This window comes from Melanotaenia boesemani, chromosome 14 (genome assembly GCF_017639745.1).
Source record: "Melanotaenia boesemani isolate fMelBoe1 chromosome 14, fMelBoe1.pri, whole genome shotgun sequence".
In the NCBI taxonomy this organism is placed as follows: domain Eukaryota; kingdom Metazoa; phylum Chordata; class Actinopteri; order Atheriniformes; family Melanotaeniidae; genus Melanotaenia; species Melanotaenia boesemani.
The window spans coordinates 22257623-22282162 of record NC_055695.1 but is presented as its reverse complement, the minus strand read 5'-3'; the positions used below and the strand labels follow the sequence as shown (position 1 = coordinate 22282162).

At 38.6% G+C, this 24540-nt stretch overlaps 3 protein-coding genes across 5 annotated transcripts in view; 1 reads left to right on the top strand and 2 right to left on the bottom strand.

The window, feature by feature from the left end:
• LOC121652493 (zinc finger protein GLIS1) overlaps positions 1-270 on the bottom strand; it is a 67631-nt gene extending 67361 nt beyond the window's left edge. For both annotated transcript variants that reach the window (XM_042005254.1, XM_042005255.1), the window contains exon 1: positions 76-270. The gene's annotated coding sequence lies outside the window, so the exon portion shown is untranslated. The remainder of the gene's footprint in view (positions 1-75) is intronic.
• A 2947-nt stretch (positions 271-3217) lies between these two features.
• Positions 3218-5653, top strand: dio1 (iodothyronine deiodinase 1). Its single transcript, XM_042005796.1, has 4 exons — positions 3218-3640; positions 3721-3864; positions 4127-4326; positions 4821-5653. The coding sequence occupies exons 1-4, from the start codon at positions 3304-3306 to the stop codon at positions 4884-4886; spliced, it is 747 nt and encodes a 248-aa protein (XP_041861730.1). The 5' UTR covers positions 3218-3303; the 3' UTR covers positions 4887-5653.
• Positions 5654-6222: 569 nt separating this feature from the next.
• ssbp3b (single stranded DNA binding protein 3b) lies at positions 6223-22993 on the bottom strand. 2 transcript variants are annotated; one of them, XM_042005794.1, is made up of 18 exons: positions 22805-22993; positions 22025-22097; positions 21825-21886; positions 21656-21740; positions 14426-14515; positions 13259-13333; positions 12983-13045; positions 12521-12584; positions 12349-12422; positions 12085-12149; positions 11956-12004; positions 11651-11686; positions 11483-11537; positions 11331-11395; positions 9800-9878; positions 9616-9644; positions 9412-9513; positions 6223-9320 (listed from the first exon to the last, which is right to left on the bottom strand). In XM_042005794.1, the coding sequence occupies exons 1-18, from the start codon at positions 22858-22860 to the stop codon at positions 9291-9293; spliced, it is 1152 nt and encodes a 383-aa protein (XP_041861728.1). In that variant the 5' UTR covers positions 22861-22993; the 3' UTR covers positions 6223-9290. The 2 variants fall into 2 exon arrangements, with proteins under 2 accessions (XP_041861728.1, XP_041861729.1); XM_042005795.1 differs by lacking the exon at positions 13259-13333 and having other exon boundaries at positions 22805-22992.
• Positions 22994-24540: the final 1547 nt, after the last annotated feature.

The following is a 24540-nucleotide window of genomic DNA, read 5'->3' as shown; positions in this document are numbered from 1 at the left end:
AACACCTCTGAAATAGTTAATCCGTGCGTTTTAACTAAACGTATTTAATTCAACTGAGGGGAAGTGAACACTTACCTTATCTAATAAGCTTTTAGGGAGTACAAAAAGTCTAATTATGCACATCATTGTATTAAAGTGGAAAGGAAAGCGTTTGCGAGCCTGATCGATAGCATCCTCTGAGGATCAGACATCAGCATCCCAGGCGTCTCTACTTCTCTCTCCTTTTTTGTGAGATTGATAGCCAATAGCTCCACTGATCTGCAGGATTCAGGTGCGCCAATGAACACTGTGTCCGTGTTTCTGTGGGAGGATAAAATCTGGATCAGGACGTTATAGTATAGCTGTAGTAATTGTAATAACATGTGTATCATTTAACATTAATAGCTGTAATTCTGTAGTGTTGCGCGCTGAAGACTTGGTTGTGCTGATTTTCTTCTTTCGAGTTCCAAAACTGTTTTCCAAAGAGGATGGGCTTTGTAGGCAAAGCATGATTTTTTTTAACCCTCATACCCTCTAAATAACATAGATAGCGTGTAGGTTCACCGCATTGTTGTAGTTACACATCTCAAACACATTTTTCTTTTATATTCTAAATGATCATTTATACTAACACATATTATTTACTGAGGCACAGAGGACAAACGGGCAAACAGAACTTAACAGAGAATTTAATCTTTCTTTAATCGCGTTAAAATAAATTTATTTTAATGGCTTTAAATTAAGAATAATATATCATCTTAATCCCACTATTTATCTCACTTTAGATTGTGGAGTCAGAATTCAGAAAGCTCATTATCGCGACCTGCATTTTCTCTTCGGGGAAAGGTGGTTCTGTAGCGCCATCTAGCGGGGTTATGTTAAAGTAAAACGTCTTGAAGCAAAATGGACAAAATCAGCAAAACCACAAGTTGTTAATGTTAACGACGAATCACGTCGGGACAATTTTTAAATGTGCTGTATAACAGTTACAGCAGGGGAGGACTCCTTTCTTTCTTTCTTTCTTTCTCTGGGGGGAGGTCATTTTCAGCTGAAACTTGCGACAACAACTTTCGTGCTGCTGCCTTTAGGTGCCCTCGGAAACTAAACTAACTAACGTAGATGAGCACGACTGACCAATATCTCTTGGGTTTGAATTGAAAAAAATATTTGGATATTTTGATCATTCTTAATTTAATCACAAATTACTGGGAGGTGGGATAAATTAGAATATTCTTAATAGGATGAGGTTTTCTTGATTTTCTAAGCCAGTGTTTATTATTCAGCCATACACTTTCATTTGGCTATGGCATAGTGGGGCATTTGAGGATTACTTAGACATCTTTAATTTTGCAGGTAACACCTGTACGTTTCCTACAAGGAGAAGTACAAATGTCTCTTATAACAAAAGCCTGTGGGATCAAAGAGCAAGTAACCTGCTGGTAAGAAGGATCACATGGATTATGTAACTTAATTATTCAGTAGCCATTTGTACAGATCATTACTGGTGTATGTTCATTACAAATTAAGTAGTCAAATGCACTTTTCTTTTGTTTCTAAATTTGAAATGATTTAGCACAGCAGCTGGGAAATAAAAGTGAGAGGTGAATCTTTAGAGACTGATTTTTCATGGTCAAAGGATGGACAAAAATGTTATTGTTTTGTTAATGTACTGGTCAATTTGCTGGTCTTGTTCTCTCTCACTATTGCAAAGAAAACACATATTTAGGTGTTTTAGGTTTGCTCTCAGGCTGTGAATGTACATCATGCCTTGTTGTATGATGACGAAAATACCATCTTGTAAGGAACGGCTCCTTACTGCTGTTTACAACCATGTTTGTATGGTTAGAATTTGTTTAATGAATGAATATATATATATATATATATATATATATATATATATATATATATATATATATATATACATACACATAAACACACACACACACACACACACAGTATATAAGCATTATTATCAGTTGGAGAAGGGAAAAGATGTAGGCAAAAAAGGGAGCGAGAAGATGGGCCTTACCAGTAGACAAGCCATAACACTAAATAAAAAACATGTTAGTTAACAAACCAATGTTACAAAAATTCGACAACGAAATTCAGTGATTAGTATAATTCCGATATTTGTATGTAGTATTTCACTATATTAAACATGAAGATGAGTTTGGATTTTCAAACTCATTACATATGTGTTTGTATTTTGTTTTTCAAACATGCAGCAGACAGATAGGTTTAGCCTTTAGTAATGGAGCATGGAAATGCACAAAGAAACATGATTTTAGAGGCTGAAACAAAAGAATCTCTGTCCTGAAGTTAGAATTCAGGGTTTGTACATTTAATTAGTTGGTAAAAAAAAAAAAAAACTCACTTTTATAGTCAGACATACAACATCAGAAAACATCATTGGGATGAAAAAAACAAAAACAAAACAAAAAAAAAAAACATTTTAATCAACTTTGGATGGTTTGATCAGTTTGAGATTTCTGATTTTTGAGATATCAGACAATTGCCTCTTTTCTCTCTCACTTTCTCTTTTTTAGTTGTAATCTATCCAAAATGTGTGGAGTTTAGACTATCTTTCGTTTTAAAGAAAACTATGTTCTTAAGGTCATGGACTTTTTGAAAAAATCTAGGAATAAAAATGGGGCCTTTTGTGGTAATATTTCCTCATGGTATTTCCTGATCCATAGAGTGATAGAAAGAGGGCACCAAAATTGCCTGGTTCTAATATTTTAACATAGTGAAAATAAAAATTTTATATTATATATAGCCTTTTTGTTAAGAAATGAGCTTAAGTGGTGTCATAAATTCATGCATAATTATTAAAGGACAACCAATTTATTAGAAAGTAAAAAAAAATATTCACAGTCTTCTGTTTATTAATTTATTGCTAATCTGAAGTTGGGGGAGGGAGGAGGCAAACATGCTTTACAAAATTAGCTGCAAAGCTACTTTACTGAGCTAACAGTTTGCTAGCAAGCCACTGAGGCATCATGTCAGGGAAATAATAAACACATTTAAAAAATTAAAAATACACAATTTTTTATTTCCACAACAACCCCCCCTTCCGTAGCCTAAACATATTAATCTGTAAAATTTTTCCAAAAAGATAACATAAAATGATTTTTTGAACATGTAGGAGCCTAGATCTACAGTACCTCGCTGTCTGCCTCTAGTTCTGGGAAATACGAGCAAACAGAAGGGCCATGAAGGTAGCATTTCACAAACAGAGGGAGGTAATCGCACCAGCCAGCCGTCAAGTCTGGTTTCACAAAAGGCGTCGAGAAGACTGAAGCTCATCGCCATCAAGAAACAAGCATGTTTCTGAAAAAAATGTTCGTTTATTTGTCGACAGTATGCATGGTTTGCTACGTTACTGGAGTCGGCATCTCGCTCAATGTTCTAAATCTTTTCTTCCCAAGTCTCGCCAAGAAGCTGATCCTTAAAATGGGTGAAAAGACAACCATGACCCAGAATCCTAGATTTAAATATGAAGACTGGGGTCTTACTTTCATGGCTACGACATTTGTTAAAACCGCCTCTTTGCACATGTGGCTGTCACTCGGACAGGAAGCTTTTGTGGGAGGAGAAGCTCCAGATTCAGCTGTGATCACCATGGATAAAGAGAAGACACGAATCTGCAATTACTTGAAAGGTGCGTTATGCAGGCTGTTGTGTTTTTTATCCGATTGTGTGTCTCTCCGGTCGCGTTCATTATAGTTCGTCTGTCTGCAGGCAACAGACCGCTGGTGTTGAGCTTTGGAAGTTGTACCTGACCCCCGTTTATGTTCAAACTTGACGAGTTCAAGCAACTCGTTAGGGACTTCAGGGATGTCGCCGACTTCCTTGTGGTCTACATCGCTGAGGCTCATTCAACAGGTGAGTCAAAGCCAGCAGGGAGCCAGGTGAAGATGATCTGCATGAAATTCATCTGGGAAGAAATTATATTTGAAGAAAGAGGAGCAAGAACCATATCAGTTGTTAATGCAGAAATGTGCTCTAATCCTTATTCTTTTATATGTTTAGAAATAAAAAATTAACACTACTGTGTTTTAAGGATTTAATGCATATGTTCAGCAAACTTAGAGACTTATTCAATGCTACTTGCTCTTCTGCATTCTGCACACTTTCTCTGTTGCAGATGGTTGGGCCTTTACCAACAACTTTGACATCAATCAACACCAAAGCCTTGAGGAGAGGCTGTCTGCAGCACGGATCCTAGTTCAGAATGAGCCTCTGTGTCCTGTGGTTGTGGATGAAATGAGTAATGTCACAGCCATGAAGTATGGCGCTCAGCCTGAGAGGCTTTATGTGCTGCAGGCTGGGAAAGTCCTCTACAAGGTGAGATCGTTGCACCACTGACAAGTTTTTGTAATCTTAAATTGTTATGAAAAAAGCATCTGAAGTGGCGCTACATTAAAAATAAATGCATTTCTGCAGTGGAAATAGTGCATATGCTAAGGAACGCTGAAAGCCAGTGCATGTGGATAGAGTAGCCTTGGAAGTCTTTGCAATTTGTTTGTTTTTTAACCATTTAAAATAAACATGCAATTTTTTGTTATTCCAGCAAGACAGGAAAGCTTTCCACCCTCACTGCTCTTTACATGCTATTTTGTAACTTGAAGAAAAAGGAAGGCGTGAAACTCCTTGTGCACTCTGAACTCACGCTATCGCAAACACAGCAGTGGAATTCCTGGCATGGAGTCAGAGTTGTGATAGCCACAGATGACATGTATGTCATGTGACAAGACAGCTATACTGGAGTTAGCCTGATTTCAGTAAAGAAAACGTTATCTACTATTCATTAGTGACATTTTTTTTTACTATTTTTTCAGGGGTCTATTGGGCCTTGGGGCTATGATCCACAGGAGGTGCGTTCTTTCCTGCAAAAGATGAAATAAGAAGCTTTGTGAATCAAGCCATCGCTAATGCACTCTGATTTTAAGGGGTGAGCCATCAGAGGATGGAGGCTTCTATCGTGCAACAACTCTGATTTACTACTTTATCTTTTTCTTTTAATAGAATGAAATCAGATTAGCAACTCTGTAGTCCAAATTAAACTGCTGACAGAGTATAAATATTATAGTCCTTCAAAAGATGCAGTAATGTTACCTGCAGGCCCACCTTGCATTGTATGTATTTCTTAGTGACGGATACAGATTAAACCACTGGCCTCTGTAGCCAGATAAAGAGGAACACAGAGAAGCTGTCTACTCAAGGTTTGTGTTTGAGGTTTGATAAGAGATGCTTTCTTTCTTGTATTCTTCCCCAAAGCTGTTTTTATTCTTTTGTTTAAAACTCCCTTAAGCTTTAAGTATATAAAAATTCTTGTTTTCCATATGCAGAGTCAGTTTTATTCATATGGTCAGTGCCGATGTGCCACCATGATCTATATAATCACACAGATTTGTCTTTAGCTCTAAATTATCCAAAGTACTTCCATGGCAGACTGTTTTTTCCATGAAAGTTACAGTGCAAACCTCTGGTAACTGTAATTTGATGAAAGATTACTTAAAAGCAGGTCTTCTCTTAAGTACATTGGAGAATTTCTAGTTTAATGTTGTGATATGGTGTAAAAATCTTGTGACTTTATGAATCTTGTTGCACATTTGCATTACAGCCATGTGACTTCAAACTATTAGATTTTTTTGGGCTTTTTATGGCAGCAGATGCCAAAAAATCAGAAATGTCCATTTTCCTACTTTCACTGTAGGCTAATAAAACTGAATGGAAATTTTAGGACATACTTGAAATCAACTTTATTATGGTACTTAGTGTTCCGCTGTATTACCCTCAGAGAAGCTTTATTGCACTGTGACTTATTGACCCATCAAAAGAAAATAATGTTTCAAAGCCACAGAGGTCTGCATTATTGCATCATGTTTCTATATAGAAATGGTTTCATGGCATAAATGTTGATGCCCTCAGCAGTTTTAAACCACACGAGAACCCGGCTGATGTTTGCCGTCATGTCTGGAAGCAATAATTGTGGCATGGTATGTGGATTACGCAACATCAGCCCCTGCACACTCATGAATTTGAGTTGTGGCATGCTGCATTCAGGTCCCGATGGGAGTTAATGCTTAACTGTCACATCTCAACCCATCACATGATTTCAGCATCCTCTGTCCTCAATGCTGTATAACAATTTATTCATATGCATGTTTCTGTGGCACATCAAAGTGTATGTAAAATCTATGTTAAGTATAAGTGATGAATGAGCACAATGACTTTTTGATAGCTTTATTCTGTATCATCACCTCCTCTCTTATCAGCACAAAATTCATAATATACTCATCTATATCGGTACACATTAAGATGTTTAACTGTAAAAGTTTTGAAGCAATAAAATGGCTGCACTGGTGCTAATGTGTGGCTGGATTTGTGTTTAAAAATGAAGCCTGTTGAATGAAAGAATGATTCTATGACTGAACTGAATGAAATACATAGAAAAAAAAAAACACTACAGGATCCGTACGGCTTGTAAGTCTGCAACATGGAAGAAGCAAACACCATTTTGTGTCGCTACAGCTTTCATGCCATTAACTGTGTGGCTCTGAAGTTGGAGAGAAACTACTGTATGTTTGGCTCCTTCCCAGCCGAGCCACATCCTGTGGAGGCAAGCCAGCAGCAGCTTAGCTCAACTTCCTATTGTTGAGACAGGAACCAGAACACTATCAGAAACTCCCAACTGTGGACTTTTAAGATTTGTATCTGAAGTTTAAAGTACAACCTGCTATTGGGGAGTGTAAATTCTTGAATCTTAGCAAAGTTTTCAGTGTCTGCTGGAGACCAGCAGAGGGCAACATTTCATCACCAAAATCAAAAAGTTAAGTAACAAGATGTTTTTCTTTTTTGGTTGTAAAACTGAAACATTTCAGGGATAATATTCACTGGAATGAGCTTTATATATATAAAAGATAATTATCTAAGGAAAAGTAAAGGACCAGTCACCCAAATTAACTGAAGGGGTGCTCCCTTTGTCCCGTTTCCACACCTGAGAAATCTTGACTGAGCCACTGCCACAATGAAGAGTGGGATTTGGTAGGTTGTATAGCGAGAGGTGACCCACCTCACGCAATGACTACAGGTTAATTCATAATTTAAAATTAAGGCAATTGTATTTGATTCATTCTTTTGTCATTTTTAAAATCAGCCTCTTCATAGCTCTCATTTGCACTCTGTAAATGATTTACTACACTGTTTCATGAGGTCATGGACAAATCATGACGAGTGAATCAAACACATTTTAAAGTGAGTTTTCAAAATATGGCAGCAGTCTGAATGTAGTTTACCATCACATCCTCCTCTCAAAAAGACTGTTCCTTCAAAAACACGTAAAATCCCCTTTTCTCATCAAATTAGAGGATTGATGATAAAGATGTACTATCTAATTTCGCAAAGACAAACAGGTGAATCAGACACCAAGAAGCTTTAAACCAAAAAAAAAAAAAAAAAAATCCCTCAAATATTTTAGAGTCTTCTGAATGATTTTCTTACTCGTTTACAACAAACACCCTAAAATTAGTAAGAAGTTACGTTAATTCTACATGAATCTGTAACTAAACATTTCTAGTTACCATTGGACATATTAAACAATGCATCCCTCGTCCTTTTTCACATTAAACCCTGATGAGCCTGACCCCGGCGAGCACTTCCTCTGTCATGAAGGCTCCCTCACGCTTCAGGATTTCCTCTTGTTGATGTGGTGCCTGCGGAATCAAGCACCCATTTTACTGTCGGCATTAAGTGAATCCATATATGGTCTGGTTAGGATTGCACACGCTTTGGCACACCTGTGCTTTCCTTTGTCGCAGGTAACATATCTGTGTCTGATAGGCAAAACGAATTCGCTTAATATGGGATTAATGGTAAAATACACGTGTGCATAAACATTTTGAAGTGAAAATCTACACTCCAGACAAAAATAACCCACACAGAGATAAGTTATTGTAAAATTATATTAACAAGCAATCTTTCCTCAATTTGAAATAAAAAAATATCAGCAAATAAAGGCAACATAGGACAGATGTGTATAATGCGTCATGTTCACAGGAGAAAAAAAAAAAAAAAATTCATCACATTTACAAGACTGCTGCTAAGTTTATAATGATGCCTACTAGAATTGGTTTAGAAAGCTTTGACTAACAGAATAACTGGGGCAATATACGTAGTCAAAGTCTGTATCAAAATATAAAAAAATATATGGGTGGGCAAAAACAGGAGGAGGGCGAGGGGGGGCAAGGGGACCAGTGATACAGGAAGGACATATGAACAACCAATATGTACGAGGTTAAAATGGGCAACTTGTCCATAGCTGTTTCATCGTAACTCAATTAAAATGGACATAACACAGAAGGCTACAACGATGAAGAGCACAGAGTGTTAAGCACAGGCAGGTAAAGAGATACACACCACATCTTAAAGCAGGTGTCCACATAATAGAGAAGAGCAGCACTAGGTAGTATGTTGTACACAGATTCTCAGCACTCATGCACTCACTTCTTATGGTTCTGGCCTCAGTTGACAGAACACAACAGCAGTCCAGCTGTTTGAATTAAGCAGCTTAAGAGTCATTGAGCTGTCAACAAAAAGAGACTGAAACTGATCAAATTGGATCAATATGACATTGTAAGAACCATCTGAGCACTTGCGGGCTGCAAAGGGTGGTCACAATATACGCCATATTTATTTCACATATTTTCTCTTCAAATAGAAGGGCGGGCTCGAGGAGAAGAGGACATTATTCATAAAGGTGGCCAGTGAGTGAAAGGCAGATTCCTATGTCAACCCACATTTGTAAGACGGTATGCATGGCGATGAGTAAAATGACAAGACAAAGATTTTCCAAGCTCACAATGCATATGCACACTCTCCAGTGTTTAAGTGACAAAAGCGATAATTTCCTGCACATCTTGCACCACAAAGCGATCGTTAAAATGTACAAGAGGTAAACTTCAACCATTTTTTTTTCTGTTCGCTGAGGAGGTTGATGGGACTCCGAGAGGGTGGGGGGTGGGGGGCTTCTGCAAAGAACAGAAAACGTGTCATGTATGCATTTCAGTAGCTGGTTTTGTCACACTCGGGGTTGTGATAAATGCAGAAATTGTCCTTCATTTTGAGTTAGGAGCAGTAGTCGCAAGCCATTTTGATTTTTCTCTCCAATATGCACTCTGGCATAATTGTGGAACCAAAATGGCGCCTGTCCCCAATTTGGCGCTTATGTGTTTGGCCATGTCCTATTGTGAGTTCAGATCCTTGGAATGATGGCAAATAATGCTGCGTGGGGGGTGGCGTTAAGGGAGTCACACACTCATCGTCATGGTTGGAGAGTACTGTGGAAGCACAAAGAGGAGAAGAATAAGACCATCGTCACAGCTAAGTGTTGCTAACGGAGGCAAGCAACAGATAAGGAGACAGACTCACGTTCTCGCTCTGAAAGGAGTGGAGGAAGTTTCCACTCAGCTCCCCGTCATCTCTCGGGGTCCCAGGAGGATTGCTAATGCCACTTAAATTGTTTGGGGAATTCTAGAAATAAAGCACGTTTTGTTTTTTTTAAATAATTGTATAACACCTTAACGATGAGAAAAGTCTAAATGCAAAGATTTTAAACATGGTAGCATCTTTTACCTTGTTCATTCCATCCATATCACCAGAACCTGCACATGAAACAATATGGAAATATGAACAAAAATCAAGTTTAGATTTTTATTTTCAATTTATTTAAAGGTTTGTTAGAGTGCAATAATAAAATATGTATACAATGCAACTCAAACATGACTGTTTTTGTTAGCTTTGTATGCTGTAGTGTTACCTAGAGACCCATTCATGTGGTGTGGCTCCATCCCTGCCATGGCTCCCAGCGGCCCATCAGAGCCAGGGCCCATAGGGAACTGGGGGGGGAGAAAACGCATGAATTCACTTGTCACAGCCCCATAGAAGAGTCAGATTGAGATCACATAATGTGTAACTTAACCCCAAGCTCTAGGCCTAATTCCACCCGGTGCATAATTTGTGAAAAATGTTTAAAACTGGACAAACAGAACAGGGAGGTGTTATGGATGTAAGTGGCAGGAGCTGCCTCACGCATCACACCTCTGATTGAGGTGGACTTTTTTTCATTCCAGCATCCTCTGAAGCAGACATTGATGTTACCTAGCATGTGCAATAGAGGATGGGGGCACTGCGGGTGCTAAACATTAGTTATAAGGAAAACAATGTGGCCTGCTGTTGTTTCTGCTTTCAATCGCATGAGCTCAAATCAGTGTACAAAAACCGGTCTTCTGTAGAGAGCTAGCAAAAAGAGGTTTCCACTCTTTTGAATCGGTTGTCTGGTTATTTTCATAGATTCAAACTCAAAGGATGGGGACATAAATATTTCTTCTTTAAAAATATTATGCTCATGATGTAGAGCTGTCCAAAATCATCCAAAACACATGAATAGAAAAACAATAACAATCCCAGAACTCTAATTAATGAAAATGTAAAAATATGTTTATTGAATCATAAAATTCAGGCTCTGTGCTTTTTTTCTTTGGTGTGATCATTTCAGTTCCATTAGTTTTACTGTAACCAAAGCCTGTAGTATCATAACTCATTAACAGAATTCTGTAATCCAAGTGCATTTGCTTTGTTTTCATAAAAAAAAGTCTATTTTATACATTCCTAGATGAAAAGTGCAACCTGTAAATACTGCATGTGTGCTTATGAAATATTACAACTACTCATTACAACTACACATATCTCCATGCAAACCAATTTAACTTGTGCAATACAAAGTTAAGGTGGTTCATAAATCATTTTATATTGAGAAAACTATTAAATTGGCCTATCTGCAGCTGTATCAGAAACATGAGGTGTTTTCTCTGTACAGCTTTTTTGTTTTGATTTTTCTCTTTCCTATAGCAGCAGCATGAAGCAGCTCAAGTTAAAGTGCATATTGATCAGTTTTATACCATCTAGATCTTATATCCTGCAACTGTGAGAAAGACAAACTGGATCATTTAAAGTAAGCAGTTTGGCTATATATATAAAATCTGATACCTTCAAGTTCTGTTTAGGACAAAAAAGGGACTGTACTGAGATTATTCTGACCTACAGATCAGTTGTTTTGTTCAACGGCTGTCAAACATTAACTGGAGTTCTGAACAGATGCCACAGCCACTTAATTTGTTGTCTTCTGGAAAACACTTTCTAACCCCATCTAATTCATTATGTCTGACCCTGGTTATTTTCTAGAAGGTAACCTGTCGACCGCACCATGCCAGCAGTGGTAATAGCACATCTACACAACTTGATAACCATTAAATCCAGCAGATAAAATAGTGAAATTGAGAAGTACTCACATTATTTCGGTTGCCCGGTCCAGTGTTGATCATAGTGTACAAATTGTCACCAGAGTTGTTTGAGTCTGGAAAAAGAACAATCATACATGTAATTGGTGCTGGAGAAAGAATGAAGGCTGATGTTTGTTGGGTTAGGTCAGGGAAGCACTAACCTGCAGGGCTGGGCATGATGGGAGTTCCTGGAGGACCCCCACCTCCAGACGCTCCCTATGGACAAGCAAACACAAAATCCAGATATGTTACAACAAAGCACATGAAAAACTCATTTTTCAGCACCAAAACATCTGTAAAATGTATGAAGCTGCAGGATGTGCTCTTACCCCGTATGCACCAGGAGAGGGTGAGGAGTAAGGCATCTGAAACCAAAGACAAACATTACAGACCAGAAATGGGAGTGCAAACCCTTTCTACTCCTCAATCTGTCATCATTCATCATCTGATCGTCCTAATACCATTATGGCTGTCCAACTGTCTGTGGAAACCATGACACATAATACTACAATTACATCCCAGACTACACTACAGAACACACTAGACCTCCACAGCTCAGATATCACACTTGAAGCAATCTGAACTACCATTTTTCTGCCCGTATGCATCTGTTTTTAAGTGTATTAGTACTCACTGAGTTGGCGTTGTTAGGGTTAGGCCATGGTCGACCTGTTCCTGGACCCCTAAATGGGAACAATAAAATTAGTTTTTGCATTTAAGTTAAAAACTGATGAGAAAATATTTACGAATGAACACAACTCACATGTTCACTCCTGGCATGCCAGGGCCCATGGTGCTGTGTGGAGGCCTCATACCACCACCAAAGTTCTGAGAAGACAGTAAAATAAATAATAAATAAATATAAAACGTAAAAAGTTCATTTTAAAAGACCACAAGCTAAAATTCTAACCATAGACAAAACCTGATGTCATCCTTTCTTATATAGTTTTGCTTTCATGCTCAAGAATTTCAGGTAACCAAAGGTAACGAATGCAGGGGTATATTGTGCACTAATGAGGGACCCTACCTGTGGGCCAGGCCCCATCGGCCCCATGCCTCGAGGGCCACTCATTCTCTGCATTGGTCCCAAGTTAGGATGGCCTGGAATGATTAAGATGGTTAATGTAAATAGAGAAACCAAGAAATAATGGCATGATGTATGACTAGTAGATATAGAATTACATAGAGAGAAATCGTACCTTGTGGTCGTGTAGGATCCATGTTGGGCAACATGGGATGAGGGCCCGGTCCTCCACCTGGTGGCTGCCAGGGATGAAACACAAAGACTCAACGAAAAAGTTTTATTTAAAATAAATAAATAAAAAATCCAGATGCTTTACACTGCTACTTTTATTTCATGTCCACACTAATATTCTTGTCTTATTTATGTTTCTACTTAACTTGAGATTAAACATACAAGTAAACTTTTTTTTAAGGCAGTCACAGCTTAAGTTGGTTTAGTTTCTTAGGATAAACACACTCCTAGTCATTAAATTCTAGACCAGTAAATAAATCACACTGCTCTCTGAAACCCATTTTCTTGGTCAAGAGTTCGTTATTTCGCTCTCCTAATACTGATTCCAGAGAATTTACTGATCTCAAACCAATGCTAGAGCCGCCTCGACTGAAAAGGGTGTGCGGTGCTTGTGTGTGAGCTCTACCTGGTTGGCCATCCTCATGGGGGGACCTCTTGGGCCTCCAGCGAAGCGAGGTGACATGAAGGACTACAAAAAACACAGATGTTTTGTGAAACTTCAACAAAAACACAGCTATACTATCTTTTTTTTTCATGTTGCGTAATATTGAAAGCCGTATAGGCATTAAGCTCAGACAAATGCAAAAGCATGAAGCATCAGCTCTGAGAACCCGCATTCCCAAATGACTGCAGACAGCAACACCAGAGAAAAAGAAGAAGAGAGAAAGGAATGCAGAGTTACCTGACTGTGTGGTCCCATCATACTGTTAGGGGGAGGAGGCTGAGGGTGAGGAGAGCCCTGGGGACCAGGAGGACCCTGTGGCATCACACAAAATGAGGAAGCAAAGGGGAGAATAGTAAAGGGATAGAAAGAGGATGACATGTAAAAAGAAAGAGGGAGCAAGAAAGAGCAGAGAGAAGCAAGGTTACTGCAAGACAGAGGAAAGCTGGGGTGCAAGAACCAAAACGTGGTGCCAAAATGTACAAAAATACAATGCGCGACTCATTTTTATGTACCAAACAGTTAAAAAAATAAGAGACTGAGCAAAGAACAAGCAGATGACAGCACTAAATGAGTGAAAGAGACAGAAATGGAGAGGATGTGTGCTCTCTTGCCTGTCAATCAAGACATTAAGAAGCCTGCTACATGCAGCATGTTATCAATGCTAATTTCCCTGAATTAACAGCAGCAATTAAGCTCTATGCAATTAGCTTTATAACAACACTAAACACAGGCAATGTGTCGCTAATGTTGCTGATCTGACAGCGAGGGGTCTAATTGAACCTTCCTTTGCTTCTTGCTATGCAAAGTGAACATGTGCTTACGTATAGATGCTAAAATGTCTTCTGGTATTAGACTGATGACATAATGAATTACCACTTTGTGGCTTGTATAGTTCATTATAAAAATGGTAGACGGGTTGAAGAATTTATTCTGGTGGTAAAAGAACATTTCAATATCATTCCACTTCTAGAGAATCAGTTTCACGCAGGTGCGTACAAAGACTTCATCTTCATGTGGTATTGATTTACAGTAGGTGCTGCACCTTTCGATTTCTCCATTAGGGAAAACGGCCAGGCCACGCCTGCCTGTTTACACCACAGGAGGGGCACAGGCAAACAGTCTGTGAGGTTCACTACAAGTTCACTAAACAGAGCACAAACCAGACACCAATGTGGAAAACTACTGCTCTACAATACGCACCCCAATGATATTAACAAAAATTACAGGTAGTGAATTTGCTATGTGGATCAATTTGTTCTTCCATATGAAACACACTCCTGAAATTTGATAAAGAATGAAAAATTGCTTTTTTTTCTATTACATCTAGTCAAAATAAAAACATGGGGCAAAGCGAGATTAAGGCAATTTCAGTAACAGTAATTGTCAGCATAGTGATAGACTTACTTGGAAAAAGCCAGGTGGCATAGGTCCTCCCGGCATGCCCTCACCAGGGGGTATCCCTCCCATCACAGGGCTGGGGGCTGCTGCTGCACTCTAGGAAACGGAGGCAAAAACAGTTACATGAAATCTGTTTATATAATTTAAGCTAACTGGTTACACTTTCTCTTTTCTTTCACAACCAAATCTCTACTTGGAAATATAGATCTTTTCTTTGTAAGAAATGCACCTATAAAGAACCAGACACAATTTGGAGCACCATGGTGACTCTATCTGTGATTGCTCGCCGTCTCAGTGTGTTAATGTGAACTGGCGGCACGACCCTTGTTCGGACCTGTGAATAAAACTCAATGCATTTCCTGTTTAAACATAATTTAACCAACTGACCTGCTGCCCTCTCAGACTTCAATATGGTATTAATGGGGGCTTTATTGAGGTCTGAGTCCTGCCGATTAGGAATCAGTGGATCAGATAAGTATCAGTGGGATGCACTGAGTCAGTGGCTCCAAAGTGCTGCTGCACAGCAGGGGCAAGCTGGGCCTATTTCCTGCTCAAACCGCAGCCCTAATTCACTAATGTGCCATTTGCTTCGGTCACACGCTCCTAATTGACTGAGTTTTTCTTCCCTGCAGCTGAAGCAATCTGAGATGAGCTAATGTCTTCTGAGCTGTGGGATTTAGCTTCCAGAGAACAGCTACAGAGAAAGAAGTGCCCTTAGTTCCATTTGTTAATGCATAGCTCACTCATACTGGAGTGTAAATGTGTGTAAGCAACCAATGATCACTACAAGAATGGATGTATCAGCATCCACACTCATAGTCCAGTGGCCCCATAGACATGACTAGTCAATAGCCTACACACTCCCTTTTATCGACTGCACCTTCCCTAATTATATCTGCTCTGACTGCCACTACAGGGCCACTGTGAAATACCTCAGTTGGGGGAGAAGTGAGGCCACTGGGAAAAGTCACGTCTCATCAGGCTCCACTAACACCAGGATACAGACGCCAGAAATCTCACTTCTTTACAGGACAGTGTAAAAATCCAGCTGAGCTCAAAAATCCTCAAGTACATCTAGCATCTGTGGATGTTCTCTTACAGCTGCAGATAAGCTAGTTTGGTATTTTGGACATCTCAGAGGCTCCTGGATTTCATTCCAATCCAGTTATGTGTCCAAATCCTGACCATCTGGAGTACAATCAGAAGTCCAGCCATAAAAGTCACTTAGTTAAGTGCCAGATTACAATCCTGGTGCAAATGTATAAATGAAAACAAATGGCATTATCATGCAAAACTACTACGTAACAGTGAGTAACTTCACCATCTTAGCTGGTGTTAAAGTGGATACTAAGAGACGTTATCTTATGAACTGTTCGTGTGAAAAGTGTACTACTCACTCAAGGTTTTAACTTCTCTTAAAACACTATTTTACTTATGTAAATCATCACAATTTTTATCAAGCAGTTCATTGACCTGGCTGATATGACACCGCAACAATACATTCAAATACACATCAATGTGATGATGCTCTGAAGCATTGATTAAATAAATTGGGCCAAATCACATATAAATCTAAATACGAAAAATAATCAACTCTTGAAAGCTTATTGTTTAATTAATTAATTTCCACATGCACTGGATAATGTTCATGATCCAATGCTTAATTTTACTCCAACACAAAGCTGATTTTTGTGATGGAGCCCCAACAGCCCCAACACAACAAAAAGCACACTTTAGATACTTATGATATATCAGTAAAACTCCAACTCGGAGAACACACAAAGGTATGTACATAGACTCAGTGAATCTGGATGCAACTCCTTTGCAATAAAAGTTGTGGTAAAAGTTTGTAATTTGAGTGACTGTATTTGCAAGGTTGTTGCATGTGTGTGTCCACAAAGTTAAGAGCCCTAAACAGTAGCATTTCATGACGATTACATGCAAGCATCAGCTTAATTACTTGACCAACATATTTGAAACACTTCCAACAAAGCAGACTCTTAACATCAGTAAATACCTTTTTGGTGTTCTCAGACATTATTGTTGCATATGTAAAACACAACCTGTTTTTCCAGATTTGAGCTGCCCAGACAAGTTGTCTATATGCAAGCTGAAGGATGATGTTAAGACTACACCCTGTTTGGCACAATAACCTGACATAATCACACTGACAAGCAACTTGCTTATCTAACCTCCGTAGGCCAACAGGTAAGCTAACACACAGGTATTCTGGATGAACAACAAGTTAAAAACAAAAAAAAAAAACAAATGTGAAAGATCAGTACGCATTCAATAGACTTGAAGAGAGTGACAAACCTTAACTGTCTATATCATGACATTTAACCACGCCATTCTTCAAAGGTCAAATGAACCAGTTTGTCAAAGATTTCCTATTTTAACAGGCACATAGCTGTACTGAATCACGATACCTTGCTGTTGAAGACGGTATTATTACCTCTTTTATTAGCACAGATACTTAAAGAATAAAAGTGTTTTAAAAGGATCTTTAATTCCCATGTATGCCAGTTTACCACAACTGGGCATCATGTGTGTTCAGAGCTCAGATTCTCAATGCAGCCACAAATACACATGATTTTTTCCTCTCCACAGCTTTCCTGCTTTCAGTGGCACATTGTGGCTAAAAGTCCATGTGCTATTAAGTGCTGTCCACAGCTTGCGAATAAGGCAAAGGCACAAACAAAATCTCTTATATTTTGCTAATGTTGGAAGCAAGGAAAGGCCACCCATAAAAAATGTTTACAATCTACAAAGAGCCACAGTCAAGAGGAATGCTAACAGTTTAATTCGACTTTGTTTAGTTAACGTGGCAAATATGTCCGCTTGAAAATGCAATGCTCACACCAGCAAAATTAGCTTTAATATGCAAGATGCTATTAATCAAGCGGTTTTAAGTAAGCAGATTAACAACTTGTGATCATTTATACTTAATATTGCTTATAAATTTCATGACGTGTATTGTTTTTGTTTATCTGCCTTAATTATCCCTTTTACAGATAATTTCTGGTGGCAAATATGAAGTCAACTCTAAGCACATCAGACAATTCCAGTAGGTTTACAATCTACATAGGCTATCAAACTGCAAGTTTTTTTTAAGAAAACAGGCATTTTAATACTAATAAATACATTTTGGATGTTTCTTTTTGTGTATCTAGATCTGTTTTATGATTAACATAAGAAGCAGTCACACAAGCAGAGATCAACCAGGGATAATACCATAAACTACGAAGCTGGTAAAAGTATTAGCAAGAAGAGGAAGAATTTTTTAATATATAATATAGTACTAGGATTAGTTCCCCCCAGTCCTATTATTATCTAGCTTTCTTAGAGCTGTACCTGAACCAACTTACTCTCCAAGTCCCCGTCTGCAATGTTTTCTGTGCTCCCATTAAAACCATGTTTTCATGAGTCACTTCATCAAATGAATCTTTATGCTGAGTGACACTGCTTAAATATTCAAGTCAAAAAAATTAAAATAAAGAAAGAAGCTACAAACTACCATTATGAGCATCAAGAAGCTTATTATTTCTTTAAGAATAAGAAATGTGTAAACATCAGGGAAATATTAAGTTTAGTTTTAAATGTGTAAATGCTGTTCTTGTAAATGCTCACATGTAGGTTTCATCAAAAGTCAATAATGCAGATATATCTCATTTTCAAGGCTTCATGTACCTACTGATTATATGACAGTGAAATTTAAGTTACAGTACATTACAGCTGCTTTTTGTCCCTTGTCCTAACTTGTCTGGAGTACGAATGCAGGGTTAAAACTCTCACAATAATGTAGTTGAGCCTCAGTTTACATTCATATACTCATTATACAAAATGTTTATGGGTTAGTCAACGCAATTACAATTTTAAGCTGTAAAAATTGTCAAACAATTAAGTGTTAAAATCTAAAACATCTGCAGAAAAGCTCAGTGACAAAGACAAGCTGTCTTTGTATTTCCACTTCTAAAATAAAATGAGTCTATAAAGATTTTCACATTCATTTTAATACATTAAAACAGCATATCAGCTACTATCGCCCTGGATACCTAAACCTAGACAAAATTTTAGTCCAGGAAAAAGTGTGAGTTACATTTTGGACTATGGCTGCTAAACACAGCTAGGTTAATCTAGATTGGTTTATACTCAGGCATTCCCACTGTCTGGGTTCCCCATAGTGAAACGTAAACAGCAGTTTGTTTTGTTCCTTTTCTCTTAAGCAGCCTATTCCTGGAATGAGGCCTGCAAAAAAATAAATAAATAAAAAAAAATAAAAATAAAAGAGTGAGAGAAACAAAGCTGTATTTATAAAAGCTATTGTCCCCAAAGTCATGTAACAATGTCTCAATAATCTAAATACCATTTTAGAAGACCAGATACCGTTAGCCAGACGGAAAAGCTATGTGCGTGGTGAGTTCTTAGACATGTTATGTTAGATCTTTATCACATCCCTAGATCTTTATCACATCCCTCTAAAACCCACGGCTGTGCTTGCTGGGCTGTCCCAAGCAGCTTGATGCTGTTTTTGGTGGAAATGAGCCTCATCTATCCGCAGACTCTGGTACAGGAAAGGGGCAGATGTCTCAGCCTTGCCTGAGGGTTTCTCGTCTGGGGCCTTTCTTACAACTACCCAGGGGACCTTGTATAATACTGATCCACCCCCACCCCCACCCCCACCCCACCATGATTCAGCACATGTACATTTGTGTACTTGTGCACACAAGCAATCTCAGACAAACAAATACGCAGCTCACTGAAAGATGTTATAAAAGGACTGAGTGGGGTCGGAAGTGCTTGTGCTCCATTTGCAGAAACAAGGGGAGGTTTCAGGGTAGAAAGAAGAAAAAAAACATTTAAAAGAGGGAAATGTGAAAATGACCAAGAGTTTTTTTTTTTTAAAAAAAAAAAGCAAGGACATACGTAGTCACAAACAAAGAGAAGAAAACATTTTAAAGTGGAGAGTGGAGAAAAATCGTGTCGGTTTTTGTGCTACAGCACATACCTCCCAACGGCTGACTACCGAGCCAATAAGCTCTTACCATCCTCACTTCTTCCACTGAAGCCAGTGCTCAAAAGAGACCAGCCTGTATGTTTAGCTTGTAAATGTTTAACCATCTATCAACATCATAAAGCACAGTCTGGATGCTTTCTCTCTCTCTCTCTAGCCACTTCTTGCAGGTTCCCTCCACTTTTCATCTCCCTCCTCTGTTCCTCCCCAACCCCCTCCTCTTTTTATTCCCTCAGTTCCTCTGCTGTGGTGAATGCTGGGCATATGCCACAATGCCACTCCCTTTTCCTTTTTCCAATCTGCCCTCATCTTGGTGACAGCCATCAATCAGCCACGCGCCATGGCGACAGAGCCCTTGGGGAACGTCCGGCAGGCCCAGTGCAAATGCGCTGGGTCTTTACAAGCGCTGCTCGCTAACAGAGCAGCACTCACCTCCCCCACACCTAGACAAAGGCTAGGGTCCAAGGACTAGTACTGTCCACACACAAGTAGACGCACACTTGCCTGACCCCAAATAATTTGCTATGTAAGCCGACATCAGAGCGAAGGCCAACCACAAGATGTCAGGGAGATCTAACCGCTTAGAAACTCTCGAAGCTGCACACCACAGCAGCACTCACTGGTATTTTATGGTTCCCTCATTTGCTTAATGTTTTCCATGGTAAGGCAAATGGTCACAGTCAAACCAAAGCATGCAATTTAAAAGCTTATGTTATGTTTTTCCTTCTTTAAAAACCACTGTGGGGTTGTTTTAACATTTTTATGTGAAGATAAATCACAAAAGAATGTGTACCCTTTTTTAAAGATCTTAAGCATCTTCTAATAAAACAGCTGGGAAAATTAATTTAAGAAAGAAAATAAATGTTTGCTAAAATATCACATAATGCAAGAGCTTGTCCCACCTAAAATCTTTGTAACCAGTAATCAATTTTTATTAAGTAGGTGAGATAAAGTATGTCTGGTTGTCGGACAAAAAATGTCCTTCACCATCTAGAATTATAAGGAACGTTGTTACTAAAAAGGGAAGAGCCATTTTGTACACTCTCTCCTGGATGGTGACCTGCCAGATCAGGAGGCCTGTTACCCTGACAACCATATCAGCCAAGAGCAGGACCAACATATATGTTTAAGTGTCTCTGCTGCCTCATATGCCACCCTCCCACTAATAAACTGAGCTCTGTATCAATAATTCTAAGACGACTGTTAAACCAGTGTTGGTATAGCACACTCTTAATGAATTTCCACTTTATTTACACAAACAATATTTGAAAAATCTTTCAAGATAAGAGAGATGCGAAGAAGGGACTGGCAAAGGTCACAGACAAGCAGTTCATGCTGTCTTTGATTTACATGAGACTCTCTTTTTATGTTTCTTTTGAATGCTGAGTCAAAGCAGGAAATAATGCAGCAAATGACAACGCCTCCAATTCAAAAATAGCATAATTACCAACATGCAAAACACCCATATGATGCAAATATTGAAAAGGAGCAATGCACAACCAAATGAAGCACACGGCGTGAGTGACATCTCATAAAGTCAGGTTATAGGGATGCCAATGGCTGCTCACTTTCAAATCCATTAGGATTATGTCATTGCAATATGTTTCAACATGTACTAGAACTGCCAACACTTACAGGCAGCTGGAGAACTTTGTTAAAAATCAAGCTGTATGCAAAAATTTTAAGATTTTTGAAGAGAGCATACAGTGGGTTTTCATCTTTACAGAGGCGGGGATCTTGGATTAGAGGGAAAGCACTCGACAGGTCTGACTCAGGACATGCTGACATCAGCATCATTTTCCCAGAAGGTTGTGAGGCTCATTATTGGGCACATCATTCGACCCAACAGATATATAAATATTTGTTTAATGCTCAGAAAAGTCTTCCAAATTACATTTGGCTGTTAAATATAGTGCCATACCTAATGCTGCTTAGATAAAAGAGCAATCAAATGTTTTTTTTCCAAGGTAAATCATGGTAATCCCTCAGGTAAACAATCTTCCGGTATGGAAGCTGTAGTACTCTTGAAAAGGGAAATATTGTTAGAATTTCAGTGTTACCAGGTAGAGATAAAATGCACCTTGCTCTGATAAGTTTCACAAGGAAAAAAGAAAAAAATCAAGCTGATGACCTTTTATTTCAGCTAAGAGGGCAAAGTTATTGTCTTCTGAAGCAGAAAAAAGAGCAATATGTGCAACAGCTCCACTGTAGGCACTACTCACATAATCATGGAAGGCCTTCGCTTCGCTGGAGTGGTCACATGTCTCTCTCCTCTCCGGTGCAGCACAATACAAGTCCCAGAAAACACTGCAGACAAAAGATGTAATGAAGCAAACAAAAGCACACAAACAACCTCTAAACTCTGTTACATTACAAAGAAACTGGACTTACCACCACCAGGAATGTAGGAATCCAGGGGGTTCTCCGAGTGTTATATTTTTCTCCCATCGAATCTAAGAAAATGGTATTTTAATAATTGAAAACAACACAAAAAAGGAACAATGAAATCAAATAATTTTCAAATAACAATTACGTGTTAAAAAATGGGACATGTTTAAAATTGTTTAACTTTTACCCCAAATTCCACATACCTCTGATAAAAAGGTCTGTGCAGACTTCTGTGCTCCTATGTGCAATAAATACTCATAAACGTATAGAGCCAACCTGGGTGGAACAAAAATACAATTTTAGGTTTAATTCACCAAACATGACCAATTTAATCGTCAAGCACCAGGTTAGATCTTCCTTCACGGCAACACTAAGTGACTACGATTGGGTACAGGCCTTGTGAACAATGGCTGCCAAACAGCCCATGCCAAAAATTAAATGGGGGACTGGAAAAGAAGCCAAGCTTTGTGAAGATTCATTACATTTAGTGTTGAGAGAAGCTTCTTAAGCAACTGTATCAGAGGACACCGTGATGTGGAAAAACACACAAAAGACCAGCACAAGCCTGTTGTGAATTAGCTAGGTACAGTATCTTAGAGGCACTGATGTGGCTGAAGGCAATAAAAACGAAGCCTATCTAGAGAGCGCAACAGAGAAAACAATGTACTGTAGCGCGGTGATGTTATTGTTTTCGCTTTTCCCTGCTACAGTCTGTCAAAGGCGAAAATAGAAGACAATCGTCGTTTAAAATGCTACCGAACTAAACCCGGAATCGGTCGTAAATGTGTAAAACATAGCAATAAGGCACAGGCAGCTGAAACTCAGTTCAGAGAAGGAATGGCGAGCAGACAAGGCGGTTCATTCAATTCAATTCTCCGTAGGAGGAAATCGCCTCTTGCTAGCCTGTCCAGCAAACAACAGAGAGCAGAAGGGAGCAACTTACGAGACGAAAAATACTGAATAATAAACGTTTCTGAACTTACTTTTCTCGTGCTTGGCTGTCCGACGGCACCGGGGTGCCTTTTCCTTTGGGGAACATTGTTTAGTGTGGGAGGACGACCGCCTTCTTTTTCTTTTTTCGCTATTTCATCTGTCAGATCATCGCGGCCGCGACCATCTCACACTCCAACCGCACTCCTCCTCAATCCGTCGACTCAACCGAGCCTGGTCAGAGGGGAAGAGGCGGGGCCTTACTGAGTGATGCCTCCAACAGCCAATAAGTACACGCTAAACATTTTAAGGTCTGCCTTTGTTGTTTTCAGTTTACTGTTCTGACGTCGATAGCTTCGATATCAATGAGTTTATTTAAAGAAACAAATTCATGATTCCTATGTCATTGTTTGCCCATATATATATATATATATGTTCTTTTCTTGATTGTTGAACTGATATTGAATTGAATTTGTGGAATGCAACATTAAGTGTGATCAATATTTACTATTTTACGGATAATATTGATTTTCGTGGCCAGTTAGTATTACATTTCAGCAATTTAGGTGCTCAGGACAAAGAAGAGATTATATATATATATATATATATATATATATATATATATATATAGTCTCATATGTTACTTGTGGGCTTATTATATAGGTTTTTTTTTGTTTGTTTGTTTTTATAAAAGCTTACAATAAGTTGGTAACAAGGTTGGACAACCTTGTTAGTTGTAACTAAAGTAGAGAATGCAATTCAAAATAACTTAAATGCCGATGAAAATTATACAAAGAACATTCCTATCCATCCATGAAGCCTATCTCAGTTGCTGTCAGATGGCATCACACACAGAGACAAATGGGACAACCATTTGTTTTCATACTCAGCCCTAGAGTACATTTAGAAAGAGGGAGGAAACCAGACTTCTCGAAGAGAACCGAAGTAAACTTGTCATAAAAACATATCAAATGAGAATAAGAAAGTTACTGTTGCACCCCCAAAAGCAAAATAAAACTCTACTATACAAAAAAAAAACAAAAAAACAACAAAAACAAAAACAAACAACAACAAAAAAAAAAACATATGATCCTGAAAGGCTTCCATTTCCGCTGGACCTGATTTTCAGTTGGACTGAGGCAAAATGGAAATCTAGCCTAAGGTCTCATGGATCAAAATTCATTATTATTGTGATTAATTATTTTGCAGATTGTAGCAAGACGGAGATAGCTCATCCAGTTTGTACTAACTACCCAGGTCAGATGCCAGCATCTGTTAATATATGTGGGTGCACAATTGTTCATGGCATGGATACTTACATGTTATGGGGCAACACAAGTTTTCATTATGTATTTATTAAGGACAGATCTAGCAAGGCAATACCAAGCCACAATTTACACATGTTAAAACAGCATGACTTAGAGTTCATATGCTTAACCAGATTTGCCAATCACTAGAAACGTTTCCCACAATCTGGGGGAAAATGCTGAAGCCCAGGACTATTGAGAAACTGAAAAAATTTACATGGCAAAAACTGGTAAACATAGTCATGGGTTACCAAATGCTTTTTACAGAGTTGTTAAAAGAAGTCGTGATGCATGTCCCATTTACCAAAATGTTGAACCATGTTTCTGGAATCATATTTAGGACATTTTACCCAGCTGCGTATGACTGTCATCACAGGGGTTTCAGTTACTTACTCTAGATCCACCTTAAAAACTGCATGCTTTGTAACCGCTGCAGGAGGTAGTATCTCTCCCCCTCCAGTGGCCAAACTTCTCCAGTTAAA